This window comes from Bombina bombina, chromosome 3, assembly GCF_027579735.1.
Source record: "Bombina bombina isolate aBomBom1 chromosome 3, aBomBom1.pri, whole genome shotgun sequence".
NCBI classification, from domain to species: Eukaryota; Metazoa; Chordata; class Amphibia; order Anura; family Bombinatoridae; genus Bombina; species Bombina bombina.
The window spans coordinates 857,662,542-857,677,249 of record NC_069501.1 but is presented as its reverse complement, the minus strand read 5'-3'; the positions used below and the strand labels follow the sequence as shown (position 1 = coordinate 857,677,249).

The following is a 14,708-nucleotide window of genomic DNA, read 5'->3' as shown; positions in this document are numbered from 1 at the left end:
CTCCGCCCATTTAGTTTTCAGGAACTCTCTTTAGGGGGCCTATCGGCAGCTTCTCATCTAGCCAATCAATGAGCTCATCCATTTTTCTCAGTGATTCCGTCAGCTGTCCCATGCTGGGAGCTGTAACACTTTGACATTTCATAGCTCCACCCCCTCGAGTCCTGGCCAATGGGTACACGTTTGAGCACCGGCTTTTGGGACGCGTAAGGTCAGAGCGCGCGCTGGCCGCAGCCCCTCCCCGCTGGGTGCCCTCGCGTGCTCCGCCCCCAGTCAGGCTGTTCTCCGGCCCGCGCTCTGCCTCCCGCCCTCTTTCTTACTGTCTGGACCACCATCGGTAGCAGTTATGGCGACAGAGCAGCAACAGTTTTATCTGCTCTTAGGAAACCTACTGAGTCCGGATAACAACACTAGGAAGCAGGCCGAGGTGAGCCGTGCTAGACGCGCACCGCTTCTATTAGTTGTAGTGTAGTGAAAGGCTAGTGGGTGACAGATGGCGCGAGCAGGTAGTGCGGCCCACGTGCAGCCAGAGAGTGACACCTCCCCGGTTCTTCTCAGCTGTTTTCCAAGCCAAAAGATAACTTTGTTTTTTCAGTGTTCCGTTATTGTAGCGCTATCATACTAATGCTTGGTTAACCCTTTACTGCAGACCTGTTGCGTGTCAGAGTGGATGATGATACTTTCTAGGCTTCCATCACCCATTCATACTGATCATTTCTCTCTCATAAGCACATCCTCAAGACTTAAAACTTTCCACAAAAAAATGTTTTAACTGCAACTTTTACACACTTTGTTGCCCCTAGAAAAATGCAAGTAGGTTTATACAAAATTGTGATCCGCTACAGTTCTCTGGTAGCAAACTGATTTATAATAATTCTTTTATTTGATCATGGTAAAATCTGTTTTTTTTTTTTTTTTTTTTTTTTTGCGTTCTAAACTCAGATTTTACCTTTATCATTATGTGCATGCTTTGAAACATCCGTTTGCCTTCTGTTTTTTTTTTAATGAAATAAACGAGGTAATTACAAAAAAGATTAAAAACAAAATGTATGGGTTTGTGATTATTTTAATTTGTGAAACAGGATTTCTTTTTCCTTAGAAATATAGTTGAACCCATTTTAGACCTCTTTTTTATGTTCTATATATACACATTTAAACCTATGTATACATGTAGCATACTATTTGACTGACCCAGTTGCACTCATAGCTAAAATGTCACCCCCCAGCCTTAGGTTAAAGAACCGTATGGCTTTCCCAAGCAGTTCAAAAATAATTTGTACTGATGGAGAAAAGCCCCGGTGTTTGAAACTAAAATAAATTATATATACATACTGTGTGTGTGTATATGTGTATATATATATATATATATATATATATATATATATATATATATATATATATATATATATATGTGTTCCACCCTGCCTGGTGGTTATATTTGAAATATAACCCAGGTAAAATAATCAGCTGATCATCAACCATGTTTACTAATCTACTCTTACCAATGAGCTGATTGTTTCACCTATGATCTCATACAGATATATAAAAAAAATATAGCCTGTTTGTGTGCCCTGTGGAACGAGTTTTTAACACTGCTCTAGAACCCACATTGGTTTCAGAGAGTTGGTAGATTGTGTCAGGTTTAGAGAAGGACGTTCTGTATTGTGAATAGTAAGAGAAGAAAAGGAGCAGGAGAATGTGGGCTGTACTGAGGTTGATCAATCCTAGTTTTTTCCCCTAACAATCCTACCTTATTCTTTAATATAACTTTATGCATATATGGCTTTTTGTGATCCCATTATGTTTCAGGGTGTATAAATCCCTGAAACTGTTGGACATCACTGAATTTAGTAAAACAAGCAGCTATCTATAATCGTCACTCTTATTTTTTTTTTTTTTTTCTCCTGCAAGCATTTACTATTCACTAAATTGTTTAGTAACTGCTATCTCTTTCACAATGAGATTTAATTCCTCCCCAGCAGAGTATATTGAGAGGCTTGCAGAGGAATCTCTCATGAATGGATCTGAATTCCACTGTCTGTCTCACAGGACTGACTCATAGGCTGCTTCTTTTCACTGACCTCATTGCTCAGCATAGTTCAGCACAAGCTTTTGTAAAACAATTGATCCAACCCCCCTTCTTAGTTGACCCTTTCTTTACGTGTGTGTAAAATATATACATACTATGCTTTGCTGATATATATGAATATAGTACCAAGCAGGGGTATTGAGGAACCAGTCAGACATTTTTAGAAGCCTAAGATGGACTTAAAGGGACACTGAACCCAATTTTTTCTTTTGTGATTCAGATAGAGCATGCAATTTTAAGCAACTTTCTAATTTACTCCTATTATCGCATTTTCTTTATTCTCTTGGTATTTTTATTTGAAAAGCAAGAATGTAAGTTTAGAAGCCAGCCCATTTTAGTAAACAGCCTGGGTTGTTCTTGCTGATTGGTGGACAAATTCACCCACCAATAAACAAGTGCTGCCCAGTGTACTGAACCAAAAATTGTCTCCTGATAATAGGAGTAAATTTGAAAGTTGCTTAAAATTGTATGCTCTATCTGAATCATGAAAGAAACCATTTGGATTCAGTGTCCCTTTAGAGGGACATTCCAGCCAAAATTTAAATGCACATAGATGAATTACACCTTTGAATGGAAACAAAATTGCATTATATATATATATATATATATATATATATATATATATATATATATATATATATATATATATATATATTTGCTATAAAATGCTTGTAGTAAAAGTTATCACTGTTTTAGTGTAAACATTTTTCTCTGCTTGAGCATGTGAAGCATAGCTAGATATTCTCAGTGCACCAGCATTTTTAATACTCCAGCTGCTCAGAATGCCAATGGGGCTTGTATCATGTCAGCAATTAACACATTGAGTCATTATCATATGGTACAAGCACCTCAGGCTCTCTAAGCAAGTACTGTACTGTGTTAAATGCTGGTGCACAGTGCATATTTAAATACATTTTTCAAACAGCTGTAGCTTTTATTAGAAGCATTTTTACTAATACATGTATATTACAAAAATGCTTCTATTCAAAACTCAAATGCATCTATGGGGATTCCAGTTTTGGCTGGAAAAAAACAAACAAAATAAATAAAAATGTTAGCAGCCATTGTTTGTTGGATTTGTACATAAATACTTCAATTATAGTCTATTTATTTAAAACTATTACATATGTGATTACAGTACATAAATATCTTCTTGATGGTATTTTGTATGCAAAATTAGTAAAATAATTTAAAGCACTACTCAATGCAGTATAATTGCATAATTAACAAGTGCATAATAAAGACAATGATTTAACACATACTCTGAATATCAAATAAACAGTAGATTTTTTTCTGCCAAATGTATGTTTCTCCTATCATGTGACACATTTGCTGATCAGACTAGTATACGTATACCCTGTGAGCTTGTGCACATGCTCAGTAGGATCTTATTCCCCAGAAAGTGTGTATATAAAAATACTGATCCATTTTGATAATGGAAGTGAATTTGAAAGTGTCTTAAAACTACTGCTGTATCTGAATCCTAATAGTTTATTTTGACTTGAGTGTCCCTTTAAAACCACCTTTTTAGGTTGCATGTATATGCTGGACTGTGACATGTAAATATTGCCTGTTACATACTTTAGTGTTTTTTTTACACTTAACTTTATCCCCTCTTTAAACTGTTCCTAAAATCTTAATTTTAGTTGAAAGTTGTCTTCCAAAGAGGAATTTGTCTCCTGGAGGCGAGAGGAAAGTCCTTTACAAATCAGGAGACCCTATAAACGTGATGGCTAACCTTGGCACCAGAATGTTTTGAAACTCCATTCCCCATGATGCTTAGGAACTCTGCAGTCTAGTTGAGCATTTTTGGCAATGTAGTTCCAAAACATCAGGGGTGCCAAGGTTAGCCATCACTGCCCTAAAATATTATCCTTCTGCTAATCTGTGTTTTTGCTGCTTGGTTCGTTGTAAGGAAATACTTGGCATGTCAAGCAGCCATAATGTATCTGTTAAAGGGTTATGAAACCCTTTTTGTTTTAGGAGTCCGAACACTGGTTTTTAACAATTTAACAGTTTACTTCTGTTATCCTATCTACTTCATTCTCTTGGTATCCTTTATTGAAGGAGCAACAATGCATTACTGGGTGCTAGCTGAACACATTGGGTGAGCCAATAACGAGGCAAGTGCAGTGACCAATCTGCAGCTAGCTCCCAGTAGTGCGTCTCTGTTGAAAAGCATACCTAGGTAGGCTCAGGAGCAAAGGGGGGCCAGATTAAAGTGAAGGTAAAGTTACATGCTTCACTATCCTTAGTTAAATAGTTCATGTAAAATCAATAGTAGTTTCATTCATGATTTTTTAGAAAGTTCGTTCTAAATACATTTTTATCAGCAATGAAATATAATTTTTGACAAGTTACAATTCAACCCGTTTTTTTTTTTTTTTTTTTTCAACATCGTGATCACGTTGTGTGATCTTCCAATTGACTTTATGGCCGTTAGGCGGCCGGGCAGCTACGTCATTAGACTATTGATCGATTTGCGCATGCGTGACTTTTTTTATGCCTTAAGTTGTGCGCTCCCGATGCGCGCATGCGCCTACCAGATTTCTGTAGTAAACAGAAATTACCACGGATACGTCAGTTTTTCTGCGCACTGATTGGATAATGCTGACATCTTTTATAGAGTGTATGAATATTTATGACCCTGAGTAAACAGCATTGTAAGAGGTTTACGGGTCTCTCTGCTTGCAGTTATACTGTATTCTTTAGTTACATATAATATATTGACTAAACGAGAATTTATATGTTTGGGTGAAATGAAGGCCTCTTTACATTTTATTACCAATCAGAGCGATAGGCGGGGTTGATATAAAAGCAAGCGGTAAGGCGGCATTTGTGGTTGGTTTCTCTGGCTGTATTTCCGATTGTTGAGCAGAGATATGGATGAAGCAAACTTGCCAGTGCCTGAGCAGCACGGGTGTCTGCGGCCTGAGGACTGTGCGGTATTCATGTGCAGAAACTGTTACTCGGTGCTAGGAGACTCCCTCAGCGTGTGCACGGAAGAGCAGAGCCTCGACGTTGTAGCCTGCCTGAGTGAGTGCTGCCGAGTGCTGAAGTAATCGCAATGCCTTACACTTAGAATGCTATTCATTACAGTTTCATCATATTGAAAATTCTCAATCAGACAAAGCTATTTTTGTTCATGGATAAAACGATTGATAACACAATGTTATCAATCGTTTTATCCATGAACAAAAATAACTTTGTATGATTGAGAATTTTCAATCTGATGAAACTGTAATGAATAGCTGAATTGCCATTGGAGGGGCAATGCGCTCGGTGCTTGTGAACGCGCATTGCAGCTACGTATAGAGTGGTTGGGACCGCTCTATACATAAAATCAATGAGAGATAGGAAGTGGAAGGTAGGCGGAGCCTGCTAGATAACGGTAGGAATTATAAGACTAAGAATAAAACTGTTAATAATATTTAAAAAAAAATAATATAGCAATCTGGATATGTTAATGACATACAATGCCTGGATTTGTGGTAAACCATGAAAATTTACTTTCACTTTAAGTACGTTTGGTAACAGAAATAAAATGGGATGTTGTATAAAATTGCATACTCCTATCAGAATCCTGAAACTTTACTTTTGCCTTTACGGTCTCTTTTAAACTTGTTATTCAAAGTAATTTTTCTAGCCTTGTCGGCAGTACTTAATATTTGTAGGTTCTAAAAATCTTGTATTGGTTCAACATGATTGGAATTGCATATTAAATATTTAGAGCAGGCCTCAACAAACTCAGGCGCCGACTCACCACTTGTGTTTTTTAAATTAGGCGCTGGTTTGAAGTCCCCAAAATATCCATAGGTTCCCCAAATTGTCTATGCCGATGCATGCCTGCTGCATCTAAAATTCAGCCTGGTACGGCTGGATCTCTTCTAGGCCCTGTACGGCTGGGGAGTATAAGTCCCAGAATGCCGCAAAGCCAGTGAGGGAGCAGTCCAGAAGGATGTTGAAGATATACAGGAGCATGCTTAACACACTCTCCAAGCAGGGAGTTAGATAGGAAGCGCTCTACCCGGCACTGGCAGTGTGTACAGCATCTGCATGATCAAAGTGGAGCTTACTGAGGCACATCACACTCTTTACTTGAGATATATGCCAAGAGCGGAGTGGAACTGACCAGCATGGTGGCACTTGGGAGCTATGTTGTAGGTGTTTGCTGTACCGCTGTTGGCTGTGGATTTTATCTTGTGTGGTCCAATATAGCGAGCACAACATAGAAGCCCCAACCAACATTGGTACAGCAAACATCTGCAACATATGAGCAGTCGGCTCCACAAGTGCCACCATGCTGGTCAGATCCACTCCGCTGCTGGTATATATCGCAAGTGAAGAGCATGCTGTACCTCAGTAAGCTTCCTTGAGGTGTGAGAATATCTAGTGCAGATGGTCCAGCCTGATCTAAGGACCCTGCAGTAATTAAGCCCAATGTAAATAGTCAATTATAACCCACATATTGGTAATCCTGTGCCTTTGCTCAACAGTCAATGTGCTAATGCAGCCCTGAAACTCACTGTTGCATATGTTGAAGTTTCACGCCACTGCAAAGAACAAAATAGCTCAGTTATGTCTTAATATAGGAAAAAAGTCAAGACTGTACTTACTTTATTACTATTCCATTATTTTTCTACCCGGTATTTTTAATTGGTTGTTAAAAAAATATATATGGCCATGAAGGATTTTCCTTTTTTCCTTTCTCACCATACACAGACACGTGTGTGTGTGTATATCTGTGTGTATATTTATACGATCTGGAAGAAGAAAACACAGAAGCGCCATATGGCCTAGTACAATCAAAACAGAAATATAAATATAGCATGTGGCTACTCACAAGCGAATGGCACCCAATGGTGCTAGTAGAGCAGGCTGGCACTTCACAGTTGTCTAGCTAACTGTATACAGGCAAACAGCTGCAGGGGTCAAGAGAATCCCCAATAGCCACTAGTGTGTTCCTACATTGGGATAAATAAGGGAACCACCATAGCCCAGCAATTTTGACTGAAATTAGTGTAATGTTATAAGTCACATCATCCAAAGTGTGTGTGTATGTATATGTGTGGGGCAACCCCCGAAAACGTTCATACAATAAATGTTATTGTTTGATTAAATCCGGATGATCGGCAGCACTGTGATACAAATTAAGGAGCACCATGGTGGTTGAGATTGTTAGTGTGCTGTGCTCATCTGCTTTGGTGTATGTATGTAAAAAAGAAAAAGAGGAGGGATGATTATGATTTTAGAAACCATAAACTATATATTGATTAGACAGTATCGGTTTGTTGCATTTGGTTTTGGTTGTCTTTCTATATTTGACACAAATAAACTTAGGGGACAGCAGTAGCCTTAAAGTGAAGGTTAAGTATAATCGATCACGCCATCTGAAAAATCATTTGAAAATAACTATAGTTTGATCATTTTCTCAGCAACATTATACTACTCACAAAATAGAAGTTTAAAGTCTCTCTCCCTTTGTGCCCCTTCTCCTCCCGATTTCAATCATTATTGATTGACATATACTTAAAATACTCTCCACTAATCATAATTCTCCCCCCCCCCCCCCCCCCGCAGGGCGTTTCTGCCCCTTTTCCTGCAACGTCACTTTATTATTATGCACATGCGCTAATCCAAAATTTGCGTATGGATTCTAGATGCTCGTCTACGATTCGGGCATGCTCAATACCGCTGCCATCGCAAAATCTGACTTCTCATCCGATCTTTCTAAGTAAGTATAGCTGGTGTATTGCTGCGGGGTTAGCAAAACTGGGTGAAATGATCACCTATCGATTTAACATTGTTCTTCAATCTTATAATCTAAATGCTGCGCTCTTATCATTCATTGGATACTAAGTTACTATTACTGGATTTTGCGCCTGCGCTGGGCTGAGATTTGCGCATGCACAGGACCACGCTATCTCGGGAGCGTGCATCAGACTTGCGTATATGTTGGGTTGGACCGCTGTATACGTCAAACATGTAAAACCAGGAAGTCGGCACCGGGAGGAGTTTGATAGGAAACTATACAATTATTGAATTATATTTTATGATAAAAACGTTAATGATATATATATATATAAAAAAAAATAAAAAAATAGCGACTTAACTACTGTCCTATAGATGAAAGTGTAGCAGGCTAACAGAAACATTTCTTTCATGACTCAGACAGATCGTGCAATTTTAAACTTTATAATTTTCTTCTATTAAATTTAGTTTATTCTCTTGGTATATTTTGTTGAAAAACATGGACGTAAGCTAAGCAGCAATGATTTGTCTGGGGCATTGTATGGCAGCAATTTCGAAAGAATGTTATCCATTTGCAAGAGCACTAGATGGCAGCACTATTTCCTGCCATGTAGTGCACCAGATACCAACCTAGGTATATGTCTGGCTCCTAATTTTTAAACAGATTTGTCGAGCACTGTCTTACACAAACATTAAATGAAGCTGATTTGATAATAAAAGTAAATTGCTAAAATAAAATATTTAAAATTATATGCTCTGAATCACAAAAGAAAATATTTGAGTTTCATATCCCTCTAAAGTTAGGCAGTCTCGCAATCTGTTTTTCCAATTAATGGGCTTGTTTCTGTAATTTTTATTTATGACGACCCACATAACTTTTGTTAATAAAATACTTAAAAATAAATTTAAAAAATGTAAAAATTGAAGCTAGTTTAGGAATCCTTTTTTAGAAATTCATCTTATTCCAACATTATCGTGACAATGATCTTAGTTGAACACGCCATGCTCATTTTAAACTGTGGTTTATTTTATAAACATTAAAGCAAGAGTAAAGTCCAAATTAAGAGCAAGCAATTTGAATCTGTCCAATTTACTTCTATTGTTTGCTTTGTGCTCCTTTGTTAATGTGTAAACTTAGATTTGGTTTTTCGGTGCTCAGATGAGTGCAGTCTCTTTGTCACTCTATGGTGGCAGTGTTTTTCAATAATGTTTATTATAATGTAATTGTTGCAATTAATGAGAAAGTGGTGCTAAATACTCATGCATACTCCTGAGTTTCTAAAACCTACCTAAGTTTACCCTTTAACAAATGTATGCCTTTTGATAGCATAAAGGGATGGTAATGTTTTAATGTGCTTGAAAGTATATTACAAATCTATGCAAAAATGTAACTGTACCTTCATACATGAGTTTGAATCAAAGATGCACTCCAACATTATTTTATTTATTGTATGTAATCATTTTATATTCCATAACCCCCATCTGACTGCCCACCACATCTTTCATGAGATGCTTTCATCTCTTCATTAGCCCTGCTAGCCACTCCATAAAAAAAAACTGCTTCAGAGCTGCACTGTGCCGCATGGAGTTTCATTATTTAAACAAAATGTTAGCGATTATCTTGATTTTAAAATCATGAATGAAGGCCAGTTAAAGTGAATGTAAAGTTTGCGGAATAAGTGTCTGGTTTTTAAAAATCCTATTAAAAACAGGGGCACTTTCATTCATCAAGCTTTACTTTCACTGGTTTTGCTAAAATACCAACTTTTTCTTCTTGAAAGCTCCTTTAGCGCTTCTCCAGCCCGTCGCAAGCCTCTTCATACGTCAGCAATGACAATTCCGGCATCCTCCAATCACGGCTCCCCCCCCCCCGGGGGAATCATTGCCTAAAGCAACGCCGTGTTTGGAGGAAGTCCGGGATCGTCATTTCTGGCGTAGAAAGAGGCTTGCGACGAGCGGGGGAAGAGCTGGAGCAGCTTTCATGAAGAAAAGGTATGTATTTTAATAAAACCAGTGAAATGTAAAGTTTAATGAATGAAAGTGCCCCTGTTTTTTAATAGGATTATTAAAAACCGGGCACTGGTTCATCAAAATTTACATTCACTTTAATTTTTTGCACAGATTCATAATACTCTCATGCACGCTAAAATTTACCATCACTTTTAACATTGATAAATGATAGAAAATGTTGCAAAGTATTACACTGTCCTCACCTGGCTACTTCACATTGCCACCCGGTTAGCGTGATTTTCTGTGGAGATGACTGAATAAAAAGGAGTAATAAAATACTGCAGTGTGCATGTTATTACACTTGTTTGAACGTGTGTAACCTGCTTGACTGGCAGTGCACTACTGGTCCACGGCTGAACCAATTAAGAGTGGATATGTGCATAGCCACTATTCTTCAGACATTATTAGCTCAGGAGTGGCAGTGCATTGCCAATCTGGAGCTGACTCTGTGCTGTATACCTTTTTTGAAGAGGTTCAACAGTTTTGTCCAAGCAGTAGTGCAATAATGAGCCCTAGTACATTAGAGCATTTTACTATTGCTCTTTTATTTCCATTTAACAGATCACATGTCTGCAGAATATTTTGTTAAAGGTGTGAGAATTATTTGTTCTTTGTTTGAAGTAATTATTTTGTTGCCTTAAAGCGATAGTCAACTCCAATTTTTTTATGTAAAAAGATAGATAATCCCTTTATTACCCATTCCTGAGTTTTGCACAGCCAACATGGTTATAGTAATATACAGGTATACCCCGATCATACAACGGGTTAGGGACCGGAGCCCCGCTGTAAAGTGAAAACCGCCTCAAAGTGAAACAAGGCGGTTTTAGCTTTCTTTTCACTTGCCAGTGTGTTTAAAAACGTGAAAACATGTTTGAACTAACATATTAGGGGTGCAATAGTGCTACGTTTAGTTTAACACTAGCACAGCACTGTATTCAATTGGCATTCAATAAATACTGTACCTGTAAAATAGTGACAATTACTGTAGTAAAATTTGCCAGACTATAACACTGAGACACAGATTGCACTGTAATGCTATAAACAGAGTGAACTGCGCATGACAAAATGGTGCCAGTCACTTTTCTCACAATCTCACGATGAATATAGCACTGTTTTAAAATCCTTGGAGGTTAAACTTGGCTCCACAAAGCGCTGTATTAGCGAAGCTCTGTATAGTAATAGTAAATACATTTTACCTCTGATAATCTTGTATCTAAGCCTCTTTTGACAGCCCCCTGATTACATGGCTGGCTATTGACTTGCATTTTAGCCAATTAATGCAGTGTTATGCACAACTCCATGGGTGTGAGCACAATGTTGTCTATATGGCCCACAGGGATTTGCTGTCTCGTTATTAAAAGCTAATTAAAAAAGCATGTGATAAAGAGGCTGTCTGTAGTGGCTCAGAAACAGGCAGAAGTTAAAGGGACACTAACCCCAATATTTTTTTTTTTTTTTAAGCATTGTTCTAATTTACCCTTATCAAATTTTCTGGGTTATGCATGCTTTTTGGTTTGCTAAATGTAGCCCACAATAAGCAAGCGCCTATCCAGGGTGCTGAACCTAAAATGGGCTGGCTCCTAAGTGTTAAATTCCTGCTTTTCAAATAAAGATAGCAAGAGATCGAAAAAAGATAGGAGTAAATTAGAAAGTTGCTTAAAATTACATGTCAATCATGAAATAAATAAATATGGGTTTAGTATCCCTTTAAGAGGTTTAAATGCTATAAAGTATATTAATAGAACAATATTGGTTGTGCAAACTGGGAAATGTGTAGTAAAGGCATTATCTAACCTTTTAAACAATAACAAATTTGGTGTTGACTGACTCTGTAACATTAATTACATTTATGTAGTATTTTTAAACTAGTTGGATGACAATTTTATTTTCTGTTTAATGAATAGTGTTAAATGGTTTTGTCTTTTTCAGGAAACCTATGAGAACATCCCAGGGCCATCTAAAATCACCTTCTTACTTCAAGCAATAAGAAATGCAGCTGCTGCTGAGGAGGTATGGCACAGCAATATACATTGTTAAAATGCTTCTAATGAAAATGCACTGCTGTGCATTTCAAATACTTTTATTTCCCTTTAATCTTATCATTGTTCTAGGATAACGGAAGCATTAGTTTAGTGACCTTATACTGAATCACAATGTACAGTGTGTAGTCATTCCAGCTTTTTAACTGATTTGCTGACTGTCATTGAAAACTTTCTCTAGCATATGGAATGTGTTAGTGTTATCCGGTGGGGAAAAAAAATAAAAAAAAATATAGGCTGCAACTAACATATTTTCATAATCAATTAATCGGACGATTATTTTTTTGATTAATCGACTAATCGGATAAAAAATGAATAAATCATTTTTTTCCTATATTTAAAACAAAATCCACATACTGAGTGTTATAAATATAAACTTCAGACTAAAACTTTACATTGACACAACTGTTGGTCCATTTTGTTAAGCAGCAGAACATTCTGTTATTCACTCTTTCAGAAACTTTGCATTGAAATGCAAAAATGTCAACATGTATACATGCTCCTGGCTGAGGCTGGCTCTCTTTATTTTTTTTTTTTGCAAACTATTTTGCCTGGAGCAGAGAAGAGGCGCTCAGGTGATGTTGAGGTGCCTGAGATGCATTAAAAGGGTTTTGCCAATTTCACCAAGGTGGGCTATTTATCTTTGTTAGCTCTCCACCAATGCAAGGGGCCTCTTACTTGCATATCTATATGCAATGGCAAACAGCTATAAGGTTAGGGGAAAAATATCTAGTAAAATCTTAAAACAGATATATACTTACAGAGGTTGAATTTGTACACATTCCAGTTAATTAAAAATATAAAAAAAAGGCAAAGACTATATATCGGTAACAGGATTCAGCCTTACACATATCTATATAGAGTATATATAATAGGCAATAGCAAGCGATCTGCTAATAATTGTGCATACCGGTAATAGTGACATAAATTCATATAACAAATGCCATCAATCTAAGGCTAGGTGTAAATAACAAGCAAGCTCTGCACTATGTCATGCAAAGTATAGTCCCAAATCAACTGATTTTATATAAACATTCCAAATTATGATTCCTATTATTTCTGGGTTGTACATAAGCCAGGAGTAGTTGTAAACTTAAAAAGAAACTTAGAGTCCTGAAAAAGTGAAAAGTAAACATCTGTAGACGTTTTTTAGGCTAAGACATAACCATAAAACACAATACCATGTGCAGGAACTCATTGTAATAAAGCAGCTGGTGCTGTGCACAGACCAACTAATTGCAAACCAACTAATCGATTATGAGATTCATTGACAACTATTTTCATTATCGATTATGCAGATTAGTTGTTGCAGCTCTAAAATATATATATATATATATATATATATATATATATATATATAATTTTTTTTTTTTTAAACATAGATGAGGTTGAAAAAAGACAGAAGTCCATTGAGTTCAACCTATATGAAATACTTACAAAAAGCTCCAGTTTAGCTTAACCCCTTAATGACAACTGACGTACCAGGTACGTCATGCATTAACAAGCAGTTAATGACAATGGACGTACCTGGTACGTCAGTTGTCTAACAGAGTGCTGGAAGCGATCACAAATGCTTCCAGCAGCTCTGAGGGTATTGCAGTGATGCCTCGATATGGAGGCATCCTGCAATACCACTTTACAAGCCCCCGATGCAGAGAGAGCCACTCTGTGGCCCTCTCTGCACCGGTAGCGATAGTGCCGGGTGTGAGGGTGCGCGATGCACGTGTGTGCATGTGCGCGTGCACATGCACCCATTAGCCACACTGACACCAATGAATGAGGGCATAAAGGGGGAAAAAAAGGGATTTTTTAAAAAAAAAAAATATAAAAGGATCTGGGTGGGGGTGGGTGTATTGTGGGGGGCTGCTACACTACAGAAATAGTTTTTTAAGTAAAAATAAAATAAAAATACTTTTTGGGGGTTTTTTGCGGCCAAACTGGGTACTGGCAGACAGCTGCCAGTACCCAAGATGGTGGTAATTAGGTAGGGGAGAGGGTTAGAGAGCTGGAGGGGGGATCAGGGAGGTTGGGGCTAAGGCAGGGGTCCATCACAGCTAAAATACTTTATTATTTTTATTCTGCCAGTACTTAAGATGGCGGGAACAATTGTGGGGTTTGGGAGGGATCAGGGGGTGGGATGTGTCAGGTGGGAGGCTGATCTCTAAAATTAACCCTGCAAGCTACCTAATTTAACCCCTTCACTGCTGGGCATAATTAAAGTGTGGTGCGCAGCAGCATTTAGCGGCCTTCTAATTACCAAAAAGCAACGCCAAAGCCATATAAGTCTATTTCTGAAAAAAGGGGATCCCAGAGAAGCTTTTACAACCATTTGTGCCATAATTGCAGAAGCTGTTTGTAAATAATTTCAGTGGGAAACCTAAAGTTTGTGACAAATTTTTTAAAAAAGTGAACTTTTTTTTTTTTGATCGCATTTGGCGGTGAAATGGTGGCATGAAATATACCAAAATGGGCCTAGATCAATACTTTGGGTTGTCTTCTAAAAAAAAAATATATACATGTCAAGGGATATTCAGGTATTCCTGACAGATATCAGGGTTCCAATGTAACTAGCGCTAATTTTGAAAAAAAGTGGTTTGGAAATAGCGAAGTGCTATTTGTATTTATTGCCCCATAAATTGCAAAAAAAGCAAAGAACATGTAAACATTGGGTATTTCTAAACTCAGGACAAAATTTATAAACTATTTAGCATTGGTGTTTTTTGGTGATTGTAGATGTGTAACATATTTTGGGGGTCAAAGTTAGAAAAAGTGTGTTTTTTTTCCATTTTTTCCTCATATTTTTTTTTTTTTTTTTAGTAAAT

General features: G+C 37.4%; 1 protein-coding gene across 1 annotated transcript in view; it reads left to right on the top strand.

Annotated features, from left to right (window-relative positions):
* The first annotated feature begins 240 nt into the window (after nucleotides 1–240).
* Nucleotides 241–14,708, top strand: part of IPO5 (importin 5) — a 411,785-nt gene continuing 397,317 nt past the window's right edge. Inside the window, exons 1-2 of the mRNA XM_053705479.1 lie at nucleotides 241–424; nucleotides 11,777–11,857. Coding sequence (XP_053561454.1) covers nucleotides 344–424; nucleotides 11,777–11,857 — 162 coding nt within the window. The 5' untranslated portion in view covers nucleotides 241–343. The remainder of the gene's footprint in view (nucleotides 425–11,776; nucleotides 11,858–14,708) is intronic.